Source organism: Bubalus bubalis, chromosome 24, assembly GCF_019923935.1.
Source record: "Bubalus bubalis isolate 160015118507 breed Murrah chromosome 24, NDDB_SH_1, whole genome shotgun sequence".
In the NCBI taxonomy this organism is placed as follows: Eukaryota; Metazoa; Chordata; class Mammalia; order Artiodactyla; family Bovidae; genus Bubalus; species Bubalus bubalis.
Genome location: NC_059180.1, coordinates 31,367,681 through 31,394,379, shown reverse-complemented (window position 1 = coordinate 31,394,379; position 26,699 = coordinate 31,367,681). Strand labels below are relative to the sequence as shown.

General features: G+C 49.0%; 1 protein-coding gene across 14 annotated transcripts in view; it reads left to right on the top strand.

Moving 5' to 3' along the window:
• Positions 1–26,699, top strand: part of SNX29 (sorting nexin 29) — a 586,612-nt gene that overhangs the window by 138,999 nt on the left and 420,914 nt on the right. For 12 of the 14 annotated variants that reach the window (XM_044935759.2, XM_045164260.1, XM_045164261.1 and 9 more), the window contains one exon: positions 669–797. In XM_044935759.2, coding sequence (XP_044791694.2) covers positions 669–797 — 129 coding nt within the window. Of the gene's footprint in view, positions 1–668; positions 798–5,736; positions 6,663–10,432; positions 10,561–26,699 lie in introns of those variants that run through there. The other 2 variants (XM_045164262.1, XM_044935763.2) reach the window with 2 other exon arrangements.

The window sequence follows — 26,699 nt, the reverse complement described above, 5'->3', positions numbered from 1 at the left end:
AGCCGCTGGCTTCTCTGCTATTTAAGACCAAAGGTGACAGATATTCAAGCGAATGTGTTTGCAGGGTGAACATGCTCCAGATACAGTATAAAGCACGCTCATTGCAATGTCAGGTTATCCATCTCCGTAAGACAGTCTGTATGCTTGTTTAACCTGGAGGTGGCGACGGAGCAAGGGTGAAGGGCGTTTTGTGAGATTGTGGGCAAAGGAGAAATGAGACTCCCGTCATCCATCAGATAACTGGAGCCTGTCTTCTGTGTTTGTGGCTCAGGTGGTTTTTTTCGGCCTGTCCTGGCAGCCCTTCCTTTGTTAAATCTCATACGTAGTGTGGTTCGGCCGAGACGTCCCAGTTGAGCATGCACACCTCAGTGTGGGATGTCTGGGAGGGGGCATGCCTGGGATTGGCTCAACTCATTGCTTTCCCTTGGTTTAAACCACCAAACCCACAAGCTCTCAGAGCCAGGCCTCCGGTGGTTCCCCAGGGCTCATCCTAATTACGACGCAGAGACTGTTGAGCAGAGTTGGGTAGCTCCTCAAAGCAGTTTGTACGAGATGGACGTGAACTGCGGTTTCTGCAGAGCCTTGTGGAAGATGAATGAACTAGGACTTGACTCTGTGAACTCCGGGTTGGCAGCCTCTGAACAGGTGGGATCTCCTCCTCCTCCCAGGTCGCTGCGGAACCTGCTTGACGGTGAGATGGAGCACTCGGCCGCGCTCCGCCAGGAGGTCGACACCTTGAAGCGGAAGGTGGCCGAACAGGAGGAGCGGCACGTCACGAAGGTCCAGGCGCTGGCGAGGTAGGGGGCGGAGGGGTTGGGGGAGGCACTGGCCAGCCCCCAAGCACACCTTTCATCAGTACTTACTAATTTAAAGTGACCAATGGAAATAATACTTAGATAGCTGAAATTTTAACTTATTAAATATTGAGTAAGTTTTAAATAGTATACATGCACATGGTTCAAAATACAGAAGTCACGAATGGTTAAACTCTGCAATTGCCAGCTCACCCCTGGAGGGTGGCCAGCGTCACCTCCTAGAGATGCCCCTGTGTACTCGAGCAGATGCGAACATTCAGATACATGAACTTTCTCTTCTCATCTCCCTCCTCTCCTGTCTTTCTTCCTTGATACAAATGGTCCCATATCCTGCACCCTCCTCCCTCCACAGCTTAGAGACCGTCCTGCATCCTGCGCTGGGTACACAGACCTGCCGTCTTTCTAACGGCTCCTGATACCCCACCGTCCACCCACCCCAGGACTCATTTGGCCGAGGTGCCAGCAGCCAGGCGTCTGAGTCATTTCTAGCCCTTTGCTACTTCTCATAATCTTCGCAGTTGTCATTGTGTCCTCGTATGAGTGTATTTGCCAGAAAAGTTCCTGGAAGTGGAATTGCTGGGTCAAAGCACTGTGTTTTTCTTTTATTATTATTTGTTTAACTTACTTGGCTGCTCCGGGTCTTAGTTGTGGCATAGGATCTTTGATCTTAGTTGTGGTGTGTGAACTCTTAGTTGCTGTCTGTGGGGTCTAGTTCCCTGCCCAGGGACTGAACCTGGGCCCCCTGCATTGGGAGTGCGGAGTCTTAGCCACTGGAGCACCAGGGAAGTCCCCACCGTGCTTTCTGAGTTGGATAAGGGTCGTGAACCTGCCTTTAACGAGGGCTGGGTGTCCCCCAGCACAGCCCTGCCTCTGGCGGATCCAGCTTTGGGGGTCTTTGATAAAATCAGAGGTGAAAGCAGTGCTGGTGAAATAGTTTTCATTTCCCTGATTCAGAGTATGGTTGAACGTCTTCATAGTTGAGTCATCTTATTTTCTTTTCCATGACTTTGTTTATATCTAATTAAAGAAAAGTATAAAGCAACACCCCCCCCCCCAACCCCCAAGGTCCAACTGCCATAATGAGATTTTACTGAATTTGTCACATGCAAACACATTTTTATGGGCTCTACGTGAAACCTCCAGCCCGTCACTTCCTAGGCTGTGTCCTTCTACCATAGTAAAGGCTTCACAGTCACCGTTTTTATGTGCCTGGATGTGGCATTTCATTGAGCCAATGCACCATATGAAATAACCACTTCAGATTGCTGGACATTTGAGTTGTTCCAGTTTTTCCCCCATTTTATGTAAGATAAGCACTTCAACTGGTTGTTCTTTTGTTGCTGTTCAGTCACTCAGTTATGTGTGACTTTGTGCGACCCTATGGACTGTAGCACGCCAGGCTTCCCTGTCCTTCACTATCTCCCAAAGTTTGCTGAACTCCACGGAGTCAATGATGTCATCCAGCCGTCTCATTCTCTATTATCACCTTTTCCTCCTGCCTTCAATCTTCCCCAGCATCAGGGTCTTTTCCAGTGAGTCGGCTCTCTGCATCAGGTGGCCCACGTATTGGAGCTTCAGCTTCAGCCCTTCCGATGAATATTCAGGGTTGATTTCCTTTAGGATTGGCTTGGCCTGATCCCCTTGCAGGCCAGGGGACTCTCAAGAGTCTTCTCCAACACCATGGTTCAAAAGCATCAATTCTTTGGCGCTCAGCCTTGTTTATGGTCCAAGTTTCACATCTTTACAAGACTATTGGAAAAACCATAGCTTTGACTATACAGATTCTTTAAGACTACTTTAAAAGTAGACCTGGAGATGCATCTATCTTGTTGGGGGTGGGGTGGGGGAGCCCAGGGTTACGGAAGCTCGACCGTGGCAGCTTTACCATCCCCGCGCCATCAGCTGTTGTGAGTGACATGAATGTAATTGTTATGTATATGTAACGGGAAGTTGGCAGCGTGATCTCATATTTATGTATTTTTTGGCTGTGCTGGGTCCTCACTGTGGCGTGTAGGCTGAGTAGTGTGGCACACGGGCTTAGTTGCTCCACAACTGCATCCCCTGCCTTGGAAGGCAGTTTCTTAACCACTGGACCACCGGGAAGTCCCCCTGTGTTTAATTTCAATTTGAACTTCTCTCCTGCATTCACGTTTGAAAGTGACACATCCCGAGCATCAGAAACAAGTCCCAGGTGCCTGATACGGCATTTTCTCAGCCGGCCCCTGTCTTACCTGGCCATGCCAGGGTTCCGTCATGCGATTGTGTTCTATGTTCTCAATAAAGACTGTAGTCTGTGGAGACCCGGGTTCTGAATCATTGAAGACAGACAGACTTCCATCCTCTATTATTTTTTATTGTGTCAGGAGCCAGCTCAGCCTCTAGTTGCTGCTCCATGGCTTGCAAATTGGGTGTTGGGTCTGAACCGCTTCACTTCCACAGGCGTGCGTTTCTTCGTTTATGAAATGGACGGGATGGTCTTATCCCCCGAGAGGGCCCACTGAGGAAAGGGTGTGAAGGTCCATAAGGCAGCAGCGAGTGATTGGAGTGTGTTTTACAGTAAATGTTTTGAGTATATGATAATTTGGGGATAAATTTTCTTTAGCCCATGAATGAAATAGAAAAAGCTAACTTCTTAACCACGCTCTTCTGTAATCTGGTTTCCCCAGGTAAACAGTGGGGTGGCTGAGAGTTTGGGCTTCCCTGGTGGCTCAGGGGTAAGGAATCCGCCTGCAAGTGCAGGAGACGTGGGTTTGATCCCTGATTCAGGAAGATCCCCTGGAGAAGAAAATGGCAAACCCACCCCAGTATTCTTACCTGGGAAATCCCATGGACAGAGGAGCCTGGTGGGCTACAGTCCCTGGGGTCACAAAGGAGTGAACACAACTTGAGTGACTAAACAGACAGCTGAAGGTTTAAGTGCCTGAAAGTCTGCAGTTCGCAGGTAGAAGGAACTTGGGTAAAGCGGGCAAACGCTTCAGGAGAAAACGGCACGAAAGCGGACACAGCAGCGGGAAGTGTTTTGAAAGACTCGACTGCTGACATTGCAGACGGGCTCCTGCCAGCTGTCAGAAGTTTCTCCTTGCGTCTGGCCGCAGGAGGAGAGGCTGTCCGTGTTGTCAGGGTCCCCGTGGTCAGCTGGGGTGCTGTCATCCATGGGTCACAGGCAGGGTGTGCAGGGTCAGGGCTGGGGCGGGGCCCACACGGCTGCACCAGGGCAGCCCTGTTCCAGGTCCCCGTGTGTCCAGGTGGCAGGTTTCATAATGCAGGTAGTTTAGCCTAGTGGTTGGTGGTACTGATTCTGGCATTGGATCCTAGGGGTCCATTCATGGCTTTGCTGCTTATTAGCTGTGTGACCTTGAGCAAGTTACTTAACTATCTCTGTTTCCTTGGCTATAAAATGAAGAGAACTCTACCTCATAGAGTAGTTTGATGATAAAATGAGAGACCATATATCAGCTCCATGAATGGGCTTCATAAATGCTCAAACACATTACTTATCATTATCATTTTTCTCTAAGATAGTAATTGTATTATTACTAAGAAACCTTGCCTAATCAAAAGTTGTATTTTAACAGCAGTGGTGCAGAAAGAATTAAGAGTTAGGCTATTTCAGACACAGGACAATGAAATTATTTTTGCTGTATTGCTGAGAAGCGTGCTCGGGTGTGTGTGTGTCTTCCTGGCCCTGAGTCCAGAGTTGTGAAATGGGAACATCCCTGAGCAAATGAAGCATCTTATTACACATTCATTTTGCTCAAAATTAATGGCTTTCCTTTTACGCCATCACGGCTCAACAAAGAGCGAGGTCATATAAGCAGCCCAGTGCCCTTGTGGTGCTAAGCGTCTGCGCCTTCCCAGGCAGAGTCCTTGTGATCAGTAGCGGTTCAGGATCAGTCAGTCTCCCTCCCTGGATGATGGATTGCCTTACTTCCTGTGGAAGTAAGAAATCTCGAGCTCAACAAGGTCTTAGTGTTTAAGCACAGGGAACTATATCCCATATCCTGTGATAAACAGGATGGGAAATGGAAAAGAACATGAAGAGGAATGTGTGTGTGTATATATATATATGTGTGTGTGTGTGTATAACTGAATCACTTTGCTGTATAGCAGAAACTAATACAACATTGTAAATCCACTGTATATACTTCAGTTAAAAAAAAAAAGCTCTCCCTGTGACATAGGTGTGAGCAGAAAGAAAACTCACATTAACTGAGCGAAGTACCTTTGAGGGATGCAAGTGGCCAGGGTTGTCGGTTGTTGGGGCATTTCTGCTGCTGCCCTATTTATTTGTTTGTTTGGTGCATCAGGTCTTAGTTGTGGCCCGAGGGAGCTTTGTTGTGTCACGTGGGCCCTTTCGCCGTGGTGCACGGACTCTGTAGTTGTGGAGCGCTGGCTCATAGTCGTGACACACAGGCTTAGTTGCTCCACAGAGTGTGGGAATCTTAGTTCCCCAACCAGGGATCGAACTGGCGTCCCCTGCGTTGTAGGGTGGTTTCTTAACCACTGGAACACCAGGGAGGTCCCGGGCTCTGCTTTGTTTGTTTTAGATACCCCCGGCTGTGTAACAAATGATCTTCAAACTCGACAGCTTAAAACAGGGAATGTTGAGGAGTTGGGAATGTGGGAATGGCTCAGGGTTTCTCATAACGTTGTGGTCAAGCGTTAACCAGAGCTGTGGTCATCTGAAGGCGTGACTGGGGTGGAGGGTGCGCTTTGGAGCTCACGCGCGTGGCTGTGGCAGGAGGCTTTGGTTCCCTGCCATGTGGACTGCTCTGTAGGGTGCTCACAACTGGCAGCTGGCTTCCCGGGGCGAGTAACCCAAGAGCAGGGAACACACCCAGCGCGGAAGCCACCGTGACTTTTGTGACCGAATGCCGGAAAGGACAGACGATCACATCTGCCGTATTCTGTTGTCACACAGCTCAAGCCTGGTTCAGCATGGAAGGGGTCTACACGTGGATGGCAACACCAAGAAGCAGGGGTCTTGGGGGCCACCCTGGAGGCTGCCTGTCACACCTACCCTGGGACAGCACTACCCCAGTCTTCCTTGGCCGGGTCTTCTCCTCTCCATTCTGTCCCAGTGCTTTGGCCGGAATAACCCCGCCACTGCCCCGCCGGGGCTCCAGAGCATGGCAGATGTCACCGGCCTGGACAGCCAGCTTGTTCCATCCCATGGCCACCGTGACTGGGCTGTGAGCAGCCCCTTGAGAGCAAACCCACGTGCTGGCAGAGTCGTGGGAGTGAGAACTCAAGTCCCGAAGCCAGAAGGGCAGAGTCATACATGAGACTGAGAAAGGGAGACTTCCTTTCTCATTCTTTCATGATGTCCCATCCTTCAGTTCTGTTGTTTTCTTTCTTACGGCATTAGCATTTTATTAATATATATTTAGGTCACTGTAATCTTTTTCTTCAAACTTTGCACTTTTTATTTTGTATTGGGGATATAGCCAATTAACCATGTTGTGGTAGTTTCAGGTAAACAGCGAAGGGACACAGCCATACATATACATGTATCCATTCTCCCCCAACCTCCCCCCGCCCCTACCCATCCAGGCTGCCACAGGGCGCTGAGTAGACGTCCCTGTGCTTACACGGGTGGTCCTTGGTGATTGTCCATTTTGATGTTCAGTTCTGTGTCATTAAAGAAACATGTTCCGGCACTGTTTCAAACCCATTATGTAAAGCAAAACTGCAGTCAGAGTGAGTGGAGACCAGAGTACAGTTTTTGTGTGTCTTTCAGAAGATTAGCGTTTGCATTGCTGCCTGATTCTAAAAGCCTGTGGCTGCAGCCTGAGAGTTGGGAAGGCGCTAACGGTGGGGCTCCCCCATTGAAGAGCTGCTGTAGCATCATTTCCTGAAAAGCTACCCCTTTTATTTTTCCCACGCTAGAGAATCAGCCGTCAGTTCAGTTCAGTCACTCAGTCGTGTCCGACTCTTTGCGACCCCATGAATTGCAGCACGCCAGGCCTCCCTGTCCATCACCAACTCCCAGAGTTTACCCAAAGTCCTGTCCATTGAGTTGGTGATGCCATCCTACCATCTTATCCTCTGCCGTCCCCTTCTCCTCCCACCTTCAATCTTTCCAAGCATCAGGGTCTTTTCCAATGAGTCAGTTCTTCACATCAGGTGACCAAAGTATAGCAGTTTCAGCTTCATCATCAGTCCTTCCAATGAACACTCAGGACTGATGTCCTTTAGGACAGACTGGTTGGATCTCCTTGCAGTCCGAAGGACTCTCAAGAGCCTTCTCCAACACCACAGTTGAAAAGCATCAATTCTTTGGCGCTCAGCTTTCTTTATAGTCCAACTCTCACATCCATACATGGCTTGGTTTAAAAAATTTTTTTCCCTCTTGGTTGGTTGTAGGGATTAAACTCTCCCAAGCACCAAGGCATCAGCTGTGATCTGTCTAATCTGGTCAAGATAATTCCATCTCCTTTCCGAAATGATTGGTTCAGGTAACCATGGATTGACCCAACTTGGATTTAGTTCAGGAGATGAGCATGAGTTCTAATTCTGGCCATGGAGATGTGGTTGAGTTTGCTAGGGCTTTGGAGGAAGATGGTCCTTTGCTTGTTGGATGGCTGGAGTGGCTCCCTTTGGAACACGTGCTGTGAGGTACAGAGGCTGGAATTGCTGTAGCCGTTTTACCACCATGAGGGAGACAGCCTCAGGGTAAAGCTTGCACGACAACTTGGCAGGGAGAGGAGGGGTGAGAACTTTTAGTGTGAAGTGATGGAAACCCACCAGAAACTGGCTTGTGAAGAGGTGCCCTTGATTGGCTTGTGTAGCTGACAAATTTGGAGAAGAGCTAGAGCTCTGCCCAGCTGGACCCAGGGACCCTGGGGGGTGTCATGCGGGATCCATATCCTTCTGTATCTCCCCTTCTTTTCCTTGGTTGTAGCTTCATTCTCAGTCCTGATCTCGCTTGGTGACAAGAGGGGCCCCACACATTGCTAGGCATAAATCCTGTTGGCTGAGTACCCAGAGGAAGGAGAGCGTGTCTTCCTGAAAGCTCATGAGAGAGTTCTGGGATTCACTCATTTTCCTGGTGGGATGTGTAATCCTTGCTGTCCTGGCCTGTGTCATGTGCCCCCGGGAGCCAGGAGGTGGCTTGCTTTTCCTCACCTGGCCACACGGAGCAAGGGCAAACGACAGGGGCGTTTCTTCAAAAGGACAGTTGGGGAGCTCGTTCTGTCAGATTGGGGATGAGCAGTGGTCAGGCAGAGACTGTGGGTGTCCCCTGCCATGGGCTGAGTTCCTTGTCACATTTGGAGATTGTCGGTTTCCCAGTGTAGAGATTCTGTGCCCTGGAGCCAGCCCTCCCGTGAGTGATGGTGAAATCTGGGCTTCCGGTCATCCTGGTGTCCCGGCATGGCTTTCCTTGGTGGGATGGTGACGTCAGATGCAATTTGACCTTGTTAACAAGCGCCTGGTCCAGCCACTTTGGCCTCCTTAGATGTATAGTTCTCGGTACCAGCCTCAGTATCCCTTTAAAATAAAAACCAACCCTAACTATCCTGAAATGAAATTCATAGCTAACACACCCTGCCTGCACAAATAATTTAAAAAATCAGTATCATACCCTAACTGTAATCTGAAGGAGAAGTAATAGGGAAGTAATTTATAATACAAAGTAGATTGCAATATACATGGGCTGGGCATGACCTTGCCTGAAAAACATGAAGTGGTAAAGTGCTCTTACCTAGTTATAATGCACATGTTTGGATTTAAAGGTGGTCAGGTCAGAAGTCACTCTTTAGAAGAAATACAGAAAATGGAAGAACAGAGCGTGGGTGGGCCCTAGGGTAAAAACTGGTATATCCAGTGTAGAGTTAATTTGAGGATAGGCTCAGATTACAAACAAGCTTTTTTTTTTTTTAAATATATTTTTTTATTTGACTGCACCAGGTCTTAGTTCTAAGCAGCACTTAGGATCTTTGATCTTCACTGTGGCCTGTGGAAGCTTTTTCAGCTGTGGCCTGTGGGATCTAGTTCCCTGACCAGGGATTGAACCCAGGTCCCCTGCAGTGGGAGCAGGGAGTCTCAGCAACTGGACCACCAGGGAAGTCCTTACAAATAAGCTTTTCACTCACATAAAGGGCCATCAGCATGATGGAAAGCAGGGCAGGATACAGTTTGCTCCTGGTCTTTCAGGACAGTTTGTAGCCTTGGCCCCGCTCTCTTAATGCTGGTAACACCGTCATCTTGGTGACCAAAAGCATCTCCACACTTTGGCCTTGCTTAGCCTCTGCCATGCATTACAGGGCATTGGGGAGCTTTAAAACAGTGTCCACACCCAGTTGAGAACCACTGCTTTCGCCCTTTCTGTGTTCTTGTCTTCAAGTTTGTAAACGTACCTTTAGAATTTTGTTCGCACAGCCTTGCGGTCCATGGTCACGTGGCCTCTCTTTTGGTGTCCTTGGCCGGGGACAGAACCCTGATCACATGGATGCTCCATTGAGCCCCTAGTGTCCCCCTCCCTGCGCCACTCCCGTCCTTCACTTCTCTTTGAGCAGGAAGCTGGCGTCCCCAGGTCGCAGCTCTCTTGCCCCGCTGGGTCTCATTAGCCGAGGGAGCTGTGCTCTTCGTCATTCCTCAGCACGTCCCTGTCAGCAGCTGACAGGTCCTTAGTGATGAACCCCAGAGCAGCCGAGGAGAGCTGAGTGCACGGGGTGGGACAGGGTGAGGATGGGACACGCGTGTCCTGGCGGGAGACAAAGCCATGGCTCAGGAGGAGGAGCCGGCTTCCTGAATTTTAATGCTGCTGGGATCCAGTGAAGGATGGTTGGTCAGTTAATACCCATTCACTGATGAGTTGATTCACTCATCAGACACCTATTCTGAGTGAGCTGGGTCCATCAGAGAAAAACAGGATACAGCTGACTAACCTCTAGGGGCTGAAAAGGGAGGAACATATAAACAGACTTTAACCTTTCGCTGATAATTCCCTATGCTCTGGTTAAGGTGGCTGGTCTTAGAAGGAAGTGCAGGGCAAGCCTGGACTTGAGTCCAGCCTCTTTCTTTCAGTTTGGCTGTGCTGGGTCTTTGTTGTGCTGTGCAGGCTTTCTCTGGTTGCGCTGCATGGGGGCTTCTCTTGTGAAGCATGGGCTCTAAAGCACGTGGGGTCAGTAGTTGTGTGTGGGCTTCCCTGGTGGCTCAGATGGTAAAGAATCTGCCTTTAATGCAGGAGACCCAGGTTCAATCCCTGGGTTGGAAAGATCCCCTAGATGAGGGTAGGGCTACCTACTCCAGTATTCTTTCCTGGAGAATCCCATGGACAGAGAAGCCTGGTGGGCTGCAGTCCATGGGGTCACAAAGGGTTGGATGTGACTGAGCGACTAACACTTACTTGTCCTCTGGCATGTGGGGTCTTAGTTCCCTGACCAGGGACCGAACCTGTGTCCCCTGCACTGGCAAGTGGATTCTTAGCCACTGGACCACCAGGCAAGTCCCTTGAGTCCAACTTCTGTAGGACTGGACTAGAGTGAGGTTAGTGAGGCCCCTCGGTGCAGAAAAAGGGAGGTGCTTGCTCCCTCTGAGGGCCCTGCGAGTGCTGCTTGCGCTTCTAGATGTGATCTCGACTGGTCATTCCACCCCTGGTGCTTCTCACCTAGAGACCCGAGACAGCGGTAGATCCTTGCAGACAGCATGGAAGAGGTACTGCGGGGCCAGTGTGGAGCACAGTGCGTGCCCTGCCCAAGTCCTCAGGAAAGGCCAGCCGTGTCTGCGCTACCAGTTCCGTGTAAGTCAATTTTTCCTCCATACAAGGCTGCACAGAGTCATTTTCTGGAGTTTATCTCACCTGCTGTTGCTCAGATGTAAGTAACTATCTAATTAAGAATTCTCCGGGCTGAGGAACTACATGCTTTGTTTAGTTCTGGCTGTAGATACATGGCAGTCACCAGGGGAGCTTTTAAAACTGTGACGACAGGACTACCCTCCAGACCAATTCCATCAGGATCTCTGGAGGCAAGACCCAGAATCCTCAGCTGCAGCCAAAGTTGACAGCACATGGCTCAGAGCAGCGCGTTTCAAACCGTAACTTGCCCACCATGCCCCTGGGGGTGACGGTGGCCCCTCAGACTCTGACTCCATGGGCCGGGGGGGGGGGGGTGGGGGGCCTGAGAGCGAGCATTTGTAGCAAGCTCCCGGGAGGTGCTGATGCTGCGGGCGTCCACACCGCACTGTGAGTGGCCCGGGCTCACTCCGATGCTGGTGATGGCGCTGAAAGAGGAAGGTCAGTGGTTCAAAACACCTGGGCTGTTAGAAAGACGTGAAGGCACTTGTGACCGTTCTTCAAATCTCAGAACCAAGTCAGGCTGTTGGCCTGTTTGAAGCGTACAGAGAATGCTATACGATCACTACAAAATTAGCACCATTCGCATTTGTCATCTCTGCTTTCAATTTTATTTTTAAGTGAACTATAAACAACATGCCATCTTGTTGTCTGTGGGTTCTGAAAGATCTGCGTGTGGGCTTTTAACTTGAGCCTATCCTTCTGCAGCTTGCCTGGCTTGACCCCGCATCAAGTGGAAGGCTTTTAGGTTAAGATGCCCACAAGGGGGATCCTGGGCTGGAATTCAGTCATGACTGGCCAGTGTGAGATTTCTTAAGAAAGCTCTTGTTTCTCTGCTTGCAAAAATTACTTTTAAGTTGTGAAAGCAGCGTAACAACTTGAAATGGAGAAGAGAGTCCTCAATCTCATGACCCTAGCATGACAGTTATTCCTATTCTTTGTCCACTTAAGTACAGTTTTTACATAGTTATACAACCGTTAGTGTGTACATGTAATTGTAAAAAGAAGTATAGTTGATTTACAATGTTGTATTAGTTTCTAGTGTGCAGCAAAGTGATCAGTTATACATGTGTGTGTGTGAATATATCCTTTTTCAGATTCTTTTCCATTATAAGTTTTTACAATATATTGAGTAGAGTTCCCTGTGCTATACAGTAGGATTTTGTTGTTTATTTTATATATAGTAGTGTTTATCTGTTAATCTCAAGCTCCTAATTTATCCCTCCCCTCCCATTTCCCCTTTGGTAACTATAAATTTGTTTTTTTGTGTCTGAGTCTATTTTGGTTTTGTAAACAAGTTCATTTGCGTCATGTTTTAGATTCTATGTAAAAGTGATATAACGTGGTATTTGTCTTTCTGGCTGGCTTCACTTAGTGTGATCATCTCTAGGTCCATCCGTGTTGCTGCAGATGGCATTATTTCATTCTTTTTAAGCGGTTGAGTAGTACTGTCTTGTGTAGATATGTCACGTCTTCTTTATCCATTTATGTGTCTCTATAAACGTTTGGTTGTGCCTGTTCTTGGCTGTTACAAACAGTGCTTCACTGAACACGGGAGTGCATGTGTCTTTTTTTGAATTAAGAGTTTTCTCCAGATATATGTCCAGGAGTTGGATTGCTGAATCATATGATAGCTATTTTTGATTTTTAAAGGAACCTCTGTACTGTTTTTCACAGGGGCTTTACATTTGCCCCCAGCAGTATGCATGTGGGCGCGCTGGGTTGCTTCAGTCATGTCTGACTCTCTGTGACCCCATGGACTGTAGCCCACCAGGCTCCTCTGTCCGTGGGACTCCAGACGAGAATACGGGAGTGGGTTGCCACGCCCTTCTTCAGGGCATCTTCCCCCTCCAGGGACGGAATCTGTGTCTCTTACGTCTCCTGCTTTGGCAGAGGGGTTCTTTACCACTAGTGCCACCTGGGATGCCCCACCAAAAGGACAGGAGGGTTTATATATACATACAATTTATTATTCTGTTTATAATGTTTTCTTGTGTTTCTATGTAGATTTCAAATGATGTTTAAGTAGAGATTTTTACCCTTGGAATAGAAAGAAAGGGCACAAATTACACAGAAAAGTTTAAAGAAGAAAATCACTTGGACACAATTTCTGTTAATGTGTTTTATTCCAGTTTATGTGTACATTCATTTTACATAAATCAGATCATTTTGAGTTCATAAGTTGATGGTCTGTCTTGAAAACGACTTAACAGAGTAAGTAAAATGTCCTCCTCCTGTTCACTTACATGGATATTCCTTATGATGGTCGTATAGAACTTTGTGCTTAGATATGTCCTTGTTTCTCATACCACTTCCCCCTTCCCATCTTTATAGCAGTAGTCCTTCTGTGAATATTTTCTGAGGGGTGGGTCATCTCTTCCTTTTGTTTAAAAAAAAAAAAAAAAAGTCTTAAGCTGGATTTCCGGAATTGGAATTCTCATTTTAGAAAGTGTGAGTATCTGTAAAGACTCGTGATTCATATTGCCGAAATCCTTTCCAGGAAAGAGGTCTCGCCTAACCACCCCTGCCTGCCCCCGTGCCCACCAGGATATGGAAGGCCTGCTTCTTTGGCCTTGTCAATGACTGTATAGCACACCACCGTTTACTTTATGTTTTTTTCATGTAGGTTAGCATTGAGGCTGCTTCTAGTTTCCTGAGACTGTAGGGAAAGGTTTGGGAGATATTCCTTTGTCTGTGGCTTGTTCTGCCTCTGTCAGTTTCTTCCCTCAGTCTGTATTTCAGGGGTGAGGTCACAGGGCAAAGGATTCGAAGGTTTTACTAGCACACAGGTTATGTGGTTCTGGCTCCACACCGAGGCAGGAGGACCCACCCACTAGAGCTTGAGCAGGTCCTGTCATGGTTTCGTCACTGCTTGACTCCTGCTTTCCTGTCCGTGAAGGTGAAGGTATCGTTGGCATGATTGATTTCCCAGCTGACATTCCTTTTGGGAGCAGAGATGTGGGAATCCCAAATGCATCCATTATCTGAACTCGGAACCGTGGACACTGGAGAGCCACATCCATCCATCCCTTCAGGGCCCTTTCAGAAGTCTGTGACCTGTGTCACTTTCCTTGATTTTTTTTTCCCCAAGTGAGAATGGTGGGTAGGAACAGCTGGAGGAACAGGAGCACGGCAGCGTCTCCTAAAGCAATCACGCGCAAGGGAGAATGCCACGTGCTTGTTTATTTTCTCTAATGCCTCTCGAATGCAATCAAAGACCCAGGTTTTGTTGCCGAACTCAAATTTTCAGGGAGTAAGCAGCAAGGTATATTTGCAGGCCCATCTGCATCTTGGAGCCCGTGCCCCTGTGGAATGGCTCAGCGTCAGAGCCATTAGCCGTCGGTGCCAGATGTTCCCCACAAAATGTGCACCAAACGCAGACTTGGGTGGTTCATCAAGATGCGAGAAACAAACAGCTGTTCAGGGAAGAGGGAGCTGCTTGTGTCTGCAACGTCGCTTGAGCCCATCGCTTTTCCCCATCAAAGCTCAGAAACAGGAGGAGATAAAAAATTACCCCAACCAATCAGTGTGATAGAACTCTCATTAAAAGGTTATGATAATTATCTACGGGGGAGGCAAATGTGTTTACCATTCATTAACGCTCTGCTTGCTGTCTTTTCTAATGAGAAGTAGGTAGGAACGTCTAGAGGAGTAAATAAAAATAAGAGAATGGCTTTGAGGGAGAGCAGGAAAGGAGCCCAATTGAGAGAGAGAGAGATGACGCTGCCGAGTGAGTGTCGGGGTTTGTGTTACTTGAGAGAAAATGGTTGAAATGAAACAGCCAGACCTGGGTGATCCCAGGGGCTGGAGCCCTTTGCTCCCTTGAATGCCCTGGCTTCTTCCTCTTTGCCTTGGGAGAGGCAGAGTTGGCAACCTGGCTCTTCGCAGAAAATAATTTTTCAAACCTTGCCTTTCCGGTGCGGTTCACAAGGTGGCAATTTCCATGTCACTGAACATGAAGGCTGGGTCTTAAATACAGCCGGCATGTGAACGCCCTGCAGGCAGTGGCAGTGGCAGTGACGTCACTGCCAAGCAGCTTCTTGCTATTTTGGAGCTGGGGAGGGGCGCGGCAGGAAGCTCAGCGGAGAGGAGGTATTCTCGGCAGCGGCAGTAATGCACTCTCCTGAGAGGCAGCTGTCAAGTCTAGTGGCTCTGGAAGTTTGCAGAGTTTATTTGTTCCGCAAGCAAACAAAAGTTCACTGAGTTCATCCCGCGTGCCAAACACAGACAAGGCGCAGACACGTGAGAGGCTCACCTACCGTCACGCGGCTCATGCCAAACGGCCGTCACAGACACGTTTTTATTTTAGGCAGAAGAACTGTGTCTTCAAATGCAGTCTTTCTTGGAAGCTCCAAATGTAGCCTACCTGAGAGCTGAGCTGCATGGGTTGGAGTGGAGGGCGGCGGGGTCCTGGAACACCACCTCCGGAGCCGCTAACCCCCCACGTGAACCACACCTAAAAAGGCAGTTTAGAAATGATCAGCTTGTGTGGAACAGGTTTTCCTTCGAGTGCGTTTCCCTCGTTTCGGGTAACGTGGAATAAGGAGTTGTTAGGACTGAACGAAACCCACAGATGGTGCCTGGAGCTCCTCCGTTTTGTGAGGCTGCTTGCTTTCCCCAGGTGGCTTTGCTGGAAGTGGAGGTAACTGTGTCTCATGAGACGTTCCTGTTCACCTCCTCCATCAGTCGTGGGGCTGTCAAGTCTCACAGTTCAGTCTCTCCCTTTCTCAGTCAGCTTTATTTTGCTCTTTTCCTTTTTTCTGTAGCATCGATCATCTTCTGATATGTTACAGATTATAATCAGGTGTTACTGCCTTTTCCTCTTATGCTGTAAACCTCATGGGGGCAGGGACCTTTGTCTCAGTCTGCTCACAGCTGGGCCTGTCTTGTGGGCTTGTGTATTGCCTGGCACCAGCAGAGCTAGAAACTTGTCAGATGAACAAATGAGTACTTCTGTGTTGTTGCTTTGCTGTGTTTCTAAAGTTTCTAAGGTCCTCGTGGTCTAAGACGGCTGCTAGAGCCCCAGCCATTACGTCTACATTCTAGGTAGCAGGCAGGGGGAAGCAGAGGAAGGGTAAAAAGAATATGTGCCAACTTTTTTAAGGAGGTTACCCGCAACTCATCCAAAATATTTTCTTTTACATTTCATTGGCTGTACTCTGTTAGGGATTTTGAGAAATGCGTGTGTGTGTGTGTGTAGTAGAACACATTATCACCCTAATTAAAACAGAAGAAGGGAAGAACGGGTATTTTGGAAGGTAAACAGTGGTCTGTGTTCCGTGCCTTGGACATAGTAAACTCTCATAGAGCTAAACTGAATATAGAAAAACCCACTTCTATTGTTCCATGGAGTGAATAGGCAGCTTAAGTTCTGTTCTGTGGACATCAGTATATCATGTGATTAACAAAATAGCTTTTGAGTCAGAAAGACCTTGGCTCAAATTCCTGTGTGAAACTGTGCGACCTTTGACAAGTTACTTTACCTCTTTGAGCCTCAATTTAAAAAAAAAAAATCTATGAGATGGGGATAATATAGAACCTCTTCAAGGGTGAGAGTGAGGATTAAGTGAGATAATGCAGGTAGAGAAACGTGGCCTGGTGTCCGAAGCCCGGAAAGTTAGTAAATGGAGGTTGTTATATGTTATCACTGTCCTCAGGTATATTTTCTAGATGTCATCCACAGATGACAGATGATTTCTGTGTTCCAGAAGCTCACAGAGGGCATTCTGGAAAGAGAACCATTTGTGCAAAGGGAGAGAGGAAGGAGGCAGGGTGGCGTACTGAGAAAGCTGCGGGCTGCTCTCGATGGCTGTGGCTCAGCGTCCTGGAGTCCAGGGTGTGACTGGGGAGTGACTGAGGAAGGTTCTTGAAGGGCAACCTGGGGACAGAGCCCAGAGGCCCTAGTGAGGCATTTGGACAGTGGGGAACTAATAAGCAAGGCCTTTAGGAAGGAGAGTAATGGATCAGATCTGTTCTATGGACAGTCCCCCCTCCAGGGCCCCACGGAGAAGTGGATGGAAGAAGGGAGGGGAGTCTGGGCTGGAGATGCCCTGAACCATTCAGGCAAGAGATGACGCTGGTCTCAACTAACCAGGGCCTGCGATTCTAGAGGGAAGACGTGGTGGGCAAGAGCGAGGGAGTGTCTACACTGGCTAGCGTGAGGCTACTTGTCCTTCTGGGGTCAGAGTCTGTTTTCCCGGTAGACTTGGTTACGTGTGGGGTGGAAGGACGATAAACAGGATGTCAATGAAGTATTTCATACGCCCAGCATAGATTTCCAGGTAGAAGATCAGATCCAACCCAGGTCCTTGCTGTGCTGTGCTATGCTTAGTTGCTTAATGGTGTCAGACCTTGGCAACCCCATGGACTGTAGCCCACCAGGCTCCTCTGTCCGTGGGGATTCTCCAGGCAAGAATACTGGAATGGGTAGCCATTCCCTTCTCCAGGGGATCTTCCCAACCCAGGGATCAAACCCAGGTCTCCCTCATTGGAGGCGGATTCTTTACCAGCCGAGGCACTAGGGACGCCCCACGTCCTTGCTAGCACCAACATTTTCACTGTAGACGTTTAGTTCTGAGCCTGTGCCTCTTTGTTAACCTGAGCCAAGCAGTGGCAGGTCTTTTGAAGAGCGAGTCAGCCTCGAAGCTTTGAAAACCTGCACCCGCTGCCCAGGAACGACAGCTAATGAACTAATTATTGCCCATCAGTCACATCTTGAGATCGCGTGTGCGAACCTGCATCCCTTCGTTATTACCGTGGTCACAGGGGCAGCTGGCCTTGAGCTTACAGGAAGGAAGTTGTCCCTGGGTCACCCGTGGGGTCACAGCCTATGATTTCGGTTCACTTGTGCAGATTGGGGCTAATTTATTTTGGCTCTTTTATCTGAAATAGAAATTGCTCAGCAGAGACAAGAGATGTGGTCATTTAACAAACACATGTGCTGGGCTGGGGAGTGTGAGGTGGGATGTGACCTGGGTTTTCCTCCAGGTTCATTGCTAATAGAGGTGACCTTGGCTTTCAGAAGACCTTAACCAGGTCAAGATGCCTTTTCTCCCTCTGCCATGTGACCATAGAGAGAAACTTCTAATTGTTGTTCGGTCGCCAAGTCATGTCCAACTCTTTGCCATCCCATAGACTGCAGCACGCCAGGCTTGCCTGTTCTTCACCATCTCCTGGAGCTTACTCAAACTCATATCCATCACATCGTGATGCCATCTAACCATCTCATCCTCTGTTGTCCCCTTCTCCTCCCACCTACAATCCTTCCCAGCATCAGGGTCTTTTCTAATGAGTTGGCACTTTGCATCAGGTGGCCAAAGTATGGGAGCTTCAGCATCAATCCTTCCAATGAATATTCAGGGTTAATTTACTTTAGGATTGACTGGTTTGATCTCCTTGCTGTCCTAGGGACTCTCAAGTATTTGCTTATGTTGCTTATTTAACTTTTTAAAAATACATCTTTCAAATACATACTAAAGTAGATGGAAGAGTATAACAAACCCCCATGCACTCGTCACCCAGCCTCGCAGTTATCCATATTGTATTGCTCTTGTTTTCATCCCATTCCACTCTCTACCTTTTTTTTTTTTTTTATTTAATATTTATTTGCTTATTTATTTGGCAGCTCTGGGTCTTAGTTGCAGCACGTGACCCACAGGTCTGGGGAACAGAGGCTGCCTGTTAATGATGGGCAAATTGTCTTTACATTTTTTTGTCTAATTTTAATGCACTTTTTAAAGGTTACCTTCCATTTACAGTTATTATGAAATATTGGCTGTATTCCCCATGTTGTAAGTGCATCCTTGAGCCTGTCTTACACCCACGAGTTTGCACCTCCCACTCCTCCACCCCCACTCTGCCCCCTCCCCGCCTCCCCACTGGTGAAGCACTAGTTCTCTGTGAATCTGCTTCTTTTATGGCCAAACATATTGTACCAACTAGCTTGTAAGTGTTTTCTCTGTACCAGGGCTTGTTCTGTCTCATGTGTATCCGCTCAGTTAATTTGCATAGCACTCCCACCTGAGCGCTGGGGTTTTCCCATGATGGATAAAGCAGCTTGAGGTCACGGGACTGGGACTTGAACTTCGGTCTGCCTCCAGACCCTGTTGTCAGCCCCCCTGGACAGCCACTCTTATTTAAAAAAAAAAAGTTTATTTATTGGCTGTGCTGGGTCTTCATGCTGTGTGGGCTTTTCCCTACTTGTGGCATGCAGGGGCTGCTGTCTGGTTGGGGTGTGCAGGCTTCTCATCGCGGTGGCTTCTCGTTGCGGAGCACGGTCTCTAGAGTGTGTGGGCTTCAGGAGCTGCAGTTCCCGGGCCCCAGAGCACAGGCTCAGCGGTTGTGGTGCACGGGCTTAGTTGCTCCGCTGCTTCTGAGATCTTCCTGGACCAGGGATCCAACCTGTGTCTCCTGCGTCGGCAGGCAGAGTATTTACCACTGATCCACCAGGGAAGCCCGGCAGCCACTCTTGATGGTCATCAGATGGTTTTTGTCCTGTGCGATTGTGACTCGTGCAAGAACTGTCTCTTGTTCTGTCTCTCGCTGTAGGGTTTTTTGGTCCCCGCCATGGCTGCTTTTAGTCAACAAGGTTGACAGTTTAAACAGGGGCCGAGTCCTTCATTTTTGGCTGCTAGGAGGGACATTTCATCTTCCAGAATTGTCTGATTCTGAACGCTCCATCTTGCTCCCCGTCTAAACTTCTCGGCCAGGCTCATCTCAGGTTGTAACATATGCCGAAAATGCCCCACATTTTGCCTTTCCTCCAAATCTTTATGGTGAAAGCAGCTTCTTCACGATGTTTTATGTGGCAAGGCATTGTGACAGGAAGACAAATTGTGGAGCTTTAAATCGAAGAAAAACAGAAGGCTATTTGTCTGATGCGTTCCAGTTCTGTTCTGCCTTCCTCGAGTTTGAATCATGGAGACAATTTCCTTTCACGTTGAAGGTTAAACTGCTGGGAGGTGGTTTCTCAGGGAATGTTCTGTTAAAGCATTAAGAACAATTGGATGTAAAGTCCTTTCCTTTTTCTGCAGATTTTGACATGGAAATCATCGAAAGTGTGGCTGTCTTTTACTGTTTCTTCAAAGAATTCTAAAAGCCCTGGAATGAAATGTATTTTAGGGGGTGTCGGGCTGCAGGCTTAACCGTAGTTGCCCAGAGAGAGAAAACACGTTCTTAATTTTGGAGGTTGAAGCTAAATCCCTAGGCCTGATTGGTCTTGGTAGGGCAGGCTGTCCCCACCTCTTGGAGGCCCCTGCAACGGAGTAGGCTGTTCTTTTCTTCCTGGTCTCACTCTGGTTTATAATTATGTATGTGTGTGCATCTGTGATTAGAGTCTGTCTCCTCTGCGAGAGACTTGAGACTCAGGGGTGGGGTGTGGAGGGGATCTTGGCTTTTGTTCTCATCTCTGGCTCTTCATTCCCAGGTCTGAATCTAACACACAGGGGATGCTTGGTATCTTTGAAATTTGAGGAATGAGTGAAGCTTAAGTCAGGCTTTCCTTCTTACTCGCCACCCCCGGCCCTTCCACCTGTGCTTCTTTCTGCTGGATGCCCTCCTGCTGGCATTTCACTTGTCCACTTCCCGTTGGTGCTGGCTGACTCTCCTTTCCCCAACCCCAGGCTCCTCTGGCGTTTGTTGCCAGAGTGGTGATCTGAGGAGAAAGCTCCAACCCACAGGAAATGGATTTGGTTGGGAGGTTTGTGACGGTGTAATGAGGTAGTTTGTGTGTGCTTGGAGATATTCTGAGTATGATGTTGGTAGAAAAGCATTGTATTAATTCAGGAAACTCAGAACATGTACAATTCAGCAAGCCTTTGGGAACACCAGCGAACATTGAGAAATGAGATGCTGAATGTTTACCTTCTTGAGAACCCACGGGTGGGGTGAGCCAGGGATACAGTCATTAGCAAGTGGAGGAAAGGGACTGGCTTGGGTGGAAGGACCCCAGACCCCTCAGTGTCCTGGTACAGGCCCAGTCCTCAGTGAGAGGCAGTCCCGAGTGAGTTTGAGTAGAGGTTGGTGCCATGTGCTTCAATGGAAAATGAAAGGGCAGGCTGAGCTGGGTGGCTCCGAGCACCTTGGGCCTGAAACTGTCTCTAGTTTATCCTGCTGGAGCGGCCACGCCGGCCAACAGGTCCAGTGATACGCTCTTGACAGCCAGGCCGACCTGGGCGGAGTCCTGACCCCTCGCTTCCTGCTGTGTGATTCTGGGCACGTCTGAGCCTGTGTGTGAAACGGGGGTGTGAGGATGAAATGCAGCCCGAAGCCCCATCCTCAGACCTGGTTGTTGACCACTAAGTGTAGACCCTGCCCCACGTTCCCCAGTTCAGGCCCAATTGGAAACGAAATCTTCTTGGTCCGTGGGGGTCAGTTGTTTCTCTAACGGTGGATTCAGGTGGATTCAGGATGGGATTTGCAGGACACTTGCTGTTGCTTTTAGTTCAGTCCTCTGGTCAGGAACACTCTGAAATTAATACGGTATGGGTGTTGGTAGGAAGCACGTCTTGTTCATTATCTTAGCAATTAGCCCAAACGGAGCTTCCAAGTGACCCCCGCCGAGGACACCAGCCCAGCAAAGGCTTTTGGCTCCAGCAGTGGCTGGTTCCTCTACAGGGCGTGATGGTTCCCGCCAAATTAATCCCCAGCTTTGCCTAATCCTCATTGCCAACAGAGCCTGCAGAGTACTCCAGGGAGTTGGCTGCGTTCCCCACTCCAGCATTCTCTCAGAGCTGATGGCGCAGAAATCTATGTGTTTGGCCGCTTCTCTGAACAGAGGTGGGATCTGAATCCTGGTAATCAGAGAGCCCAGCAGTGAGCAGAGATAGGAAGATCTGAGAACTCTCACCATTTCACTTGATAGACTTTGGCTTCAGATGTCCTGGACTAAGCTTTTTCCTGCAAAGATAGTGAAATTTCACCAGCTATGCTGATGACATTTGAGGCCCCCTAGAAGGCAATGGCACCCCACTCCAGTACTTTTGCCTAGAAAATCCCATGGACGGAGGAGCCTGGTAGGCTGCAGTCCTGGGGTCGCTAAGAGTCGGACACGACTGAGCGACTTCACTTTCACTTTTCACTTTTCACTTTCACTTTTCACTTTTCACTTTCATGCATTGGAGAAGGAGATGGCAACCCACTCCAAACCCACTTCTTGCCTGGAGAATCCCAGGGACAGGGAAGCCTGATGGGCTGCCATCTGTGGGGTCGCACAGAGTCGGACATGACTGAAGCAACTTAGCAGCGGCAGCAGCAGACTGCATCTGCTTGGAGATGGAGCACTGTATTAATTAGGAGTTTATCTCACCAGTAGGAGGAGAATAGAAATCTCTACTGACTAAGAGAACTCACACCTGGTGGGTACAGGGTTTGTGCCCCTGATGAACCTCCCTAGGAGGGAGGGAAATCCAGGGGCATTTGCTGAAGTGTTGCATCCTGTGCACATGGCAGACCCTGTAATTAATCACTGCTCTCTGCTGTAACCCCATCTAAGGTCCCTGATATCTAAGTGCCCCTGTATTTCGGGTCCCTAGCATCTAAGTGCGTCAGTACTGAGGGTCCTTAGCATCTAAGTTCCCCAGTATCCTATGCCTCTAGGGTCTAAATATACTACTCTAAGGTTCCTAGCATCTAAGTGCCGAAGTATCTGGGTCTCAATCATCTCGGCACCAGGATATAAAGACTCTAGAGGAGAAGGCAATGGCAACCCACTCCAGCACTCTTGCCTGGAAAATCCCATGGACGGAGGAGACTGGTAGGCTGCAGTCCATGGGGTCGCTAGGAGTTGGACACGACTGAGTGACTTCACTTTCACTTTTATGCACTGGAGAAGAAAATGGCAACCCATTCCAGTGTTCTTGCCTGGAGAATCCCAGGGACGGGGGAGCCTGGTGGGCTGCCGTCTATGGGGTCGCACAGAGTCGGACGCGACTGAAGCAACTTAGCAGCAGCAGCAGCAGCAGTATATAAATGTCCCAGGATCTAGGGTCCGGTCCCTGGCATCTTAGTGTCCTGGTGTCTAGGGTCCTTAGCAACTAAGTGCCCCAGTATCTAGGGTCTCTAGCATCAAAGTTCTGAATTATATAGGGTCACAGCATCTCAGTGCCCCAGTATCTAGGCTCCGTAGCATCTAAGTGCTGTAGTATCTAGAGTCCTTACATCTAGTGCCCCTGTATCTGGGGTCCTTAGCATCTCAGGGTCCCAGTATCCATGGTCCCAGTATCTATCTAATTGTCCCAGTGTGTAGGGTCCTTACATCTAAGTGTCCCTGTATCTAGGGCCCTTAGCATCTAAGTGTATCAGTATCTAGGGCTTTAGCATGTCAGGGCCCCAATATCTAGGGTTTCTACTATCTAAGTGCTCTGTGTTATCTGAGGTCCTTAGCATCTATCTGCCTTAGTATCTTGGGTCTCTAACATCTCCGTGCCTGAGTATCTCAGAGTTGTTTCTTCAGTGAAAACCTATTCTTTGCCTTTCCTATTTCCGTGAACCCTAATAAGGACCCTATGGAAAGGGCAGGCTAGACAAACATCTCAAATAACGTGGTTCTAAGACCTCGGAGGATGGCAGGCTTCACCATAGCCAGGAGGAGCAGCGAGCCCATGGTCACGGGCAGGCGTGGTCATGATGCCAATGAGGCTGAGTGTCCGTGGTCTGTCTTGCTCCTGGTCCTTCTGGGCCCCCAGAACTCCCTCTGTGCCACTTTCTCTCCGTATCTGTGCTGCAGGTGGGCATTGCAGGAGTAAATGTCAAGCTGTAAAGTGAAGAAGCTCTTGTCTGCATGGAGAATGCTGGGGCTGCATGTAATTTGTACCCGCGGTCTTAGTCCTCTAAGCGGACCCCCTGGGTGACATAATGGGTGAGTGTGCTCTTCTGGCAGCTCATGAGCTTTGAAAGGTCACAGCCAGAAAGGTGGTCTGAACACAGCGGTGAAGAATTCCATGGTACTGTTATCTGACTGCGTGCATGAGTGATGGCCAGAATAGACAGATTTACTGGGATGCAAAGGTGACTGGCTGTCAGCCTAGGAGTGGGCTGGAGGCAGCTAAGAAGGACTTTCTGATTGATATGGGTTTCTTTCAGTTCAGTTCAGTTCAGTCGCTCAGTCGTGTCCGACTCTTTGAGACCCCATGAACCGTAGCACGCCAGGCCTCCCTGTCCATCACAAACTCCTGGAGTTCACTCATACTCACGTCCATCGAGTCCGTGATGCCATCCAGCCATCTCATCCTCTGTCGTCCCCTTCTTCTCCTGCCCCCAATCCCTCCCAGCATCAGAGTCTTTTCCAATGAGTCAACTCTTCGCATGAGGTGGCCAAAGTACTGGAGTTTCAGCTTTAGCATCATTCCTTCCAAAGAAATCCCAGGGCTGATCTCCTTCAGAATGGACTGGTTGGATCTCCTTGCAGTCCAAGGGACTCTCAAGAGTGCTCTGGAATTCGTGCTAATTGTTGTAGAACCTTGGGAATATACTGAGGTCGATTGAATTGTGCATTTTAAATGAGTGAATTGTGAATTATGTATATCTCAATAAAAGTAGAAAGCAGTACATGGTGATTTTAAGCTAAACAAAATCATATGTTCATAACAGCTGTCATTAGTCAAAGACTGGGAAAACTAACTGGGCACGAGGGTCAGTACCACTCCCTGTTTGCTGATGACTTTGGAACATCAGCATGAGGACGATGGTGACTTTCCCTTTTGGGTCCAAAGCAGTAGAGAGACTTGATTGCTTTCATCTCTAGCCCTGTGCTATGAGCCCCTCATATATGCATGCTTTTAAGATATGCAGTCATTTTTTTCTGGTTTTCCTAATTCCACTCAGAGATGCTGACGTGCTGTAACTGATCAAAGCACACACCGGTTACATTTTTAACAGAGATCCAGTAATAACATTTTCATCTTTTGTTTGCCTCACAGTTTCCGCCCCCTCCCCCACCCCCACCCAATCCAGAGTGTCTGTCTGGTACTTCACAACAATCTTGGGGTTGATATGATTAATCTCACTGATGGCCCTTAAAGTGACACTGACCTCTTTTCTGACCTTCAGATTACAGATATACATGTACCTTGCTCTGTGCCCCAGGAAGTGGACCTTGATGTGCTGGGTCACTGGGCTCCCCTGCCCCTAGCTTCTGGTGGGGCTTGGCCCCTTTTGGTCCAGTGGGAGCCTCAGGCAAAAGGAAGGCAAGGTCAGAGCATTCTTCCTCCAGCCCCTACCTGCTAGGCTGTGGGTTGTGCTCTCGTCCTGGGGGCCATGGCTCCTTGTGTGTCCACCTGTGTCCCAGTGGGTCTGGGAATCGCTTCCTCCCTCCCCGTCCAGGCCTGGAGGATTCTGGGGTGGGGGTTTCCACCATCACCAGCCCCTGTGTCCCTCCCCGTCCCTTCTTGGTTTCCCTTCTCCTCCTCTTCCCCTTGGTAGAGAGTCTCTTCATTAAGCCCCATGACCTCTGGCTTCGTGCCATGAGTTTCCTGCTCGGCTGTGACTGAAACACCAGGCCTGGTCTAGCTTCATGACTTTGCACTTGGTTATTCCCCCTCCAAGAAACGCTCTTTGCCCAGGTCTTGGCCTGGATGGGTCCTTCCCAGACTTGGCACCGACCGCTGTTACTGCTTGAGGGGCCTTGGCTGTCTGCCCTCTAAGTCACTCTATCTTAGTCCCAAGGCTTCCTTTCTTCACAGTACTTTGACCTTTAAATCATCTTTGACCTGGTTGACTGGCTTGCCTTGTCCAGGGTGTCCTCCTAAGTGACCAGGAGTCAGCAAACATTTTCTGTAAAGGACCAGAGATTGAATAGTTTCATCTTTGCGGGTCATAGGGTCTCTGTTGCAGCCACTGAAATCTGCTTTTATAGTAAGAAGGTGGTCACAGATAAGACATGAATGAATGTGTGTGTCTGTGTTCCAATAACAGTTTATTTACAAAAACAGTGGAGCAGAAATCTGTGGTTGTTGCTGTTCAGTCTCTAAGTCGTGTCTGACCCTTTGTGAGCCCATGGACTGCAGCATGCAGACTTCACTGTGCTTCCTTATCTCCCGGAGTTTGCTCAAACTCATGTCCCTTGAGTCAGTGATGCCATCTAATCATCTCATCCTCTGTCACCCGTTCTCCTCTTGCCTTCAGTCTTTCCCAGCATCAGGGTCTTTTCCAATGAGTCGGCTCTGCATCAGGTGGCCAAAGTATTGGAGCTTCAGCATCAATCCTTCCAGTGAATATTCAGGGTTGATTTCCTTTAGGATTGACTGGTTTGATCTCCTTGCTGTCCAAGGGACTCTCAAGAAGATTTGTGGTGGGTAAATTTTATCTCAGTAAAGCTATTAAAGCAACAAAATAGGCAGCGCAGTGTATTCGGCCTGTGGGTCAGAGTTTGAGAACCCTGAACTAGACTGAGAACTCCGTGAGCATTAAGACCTTCCTGTCTTATTCATTTCGGGCCCCAGACTTTGGATGGGGCCTGTCCCATAGCAGGCGTGTAGTACATGGTCCCTGAACGCACACGTAGTGACCGCCCCTGTGTAGGTCGTTGTGCTGAGCAGAGGCAACAGTGGAAAAACAAGACGAAACCCCTTTGACCTTGCTGCCCTGGAGGACACGCAAGGGTGTGTTCATCGTGCAGCGCAACTAGTGGTCCCGATGGATGGGAACGTGCCTGTGGGAGCTCACAGCTGACTCGGCTCACCTGCTGGGAAGATCGGGAACTGGCCTTTAAGGGGAGCACCCTTGAGCTGCTTCGGGTTCTGGCACGTGGACAGGGGAGATATTAGGAAGGCAGGCTTTTCGAGAAGGGTGGGAGAAGTTCGGTATGTTTGAGGGACTGGACTCTGCAAACCCAGGGCAACACAGGACCCAGAGGAACTTCCTGGACAGGGGCCAGATCCTGGAGAGTCCTGCATGCTGTGCTTTGGGACTTGGTGGCCAGTGCCCTGTAGGCGGTGGAGGGCCTGCAGGGGGCTGAGCTGAAGAATTGTCAGCTGACATGTTGTCATCACGGGTGGTACAGAGGCTGGGCTGGGCTGGGGGCGCAGGTGGCAGCAGAAGACAGGCTGTCTAGAGTCTTTTTGCCTACAAGCAGGTCTTGGTCTGGGGTG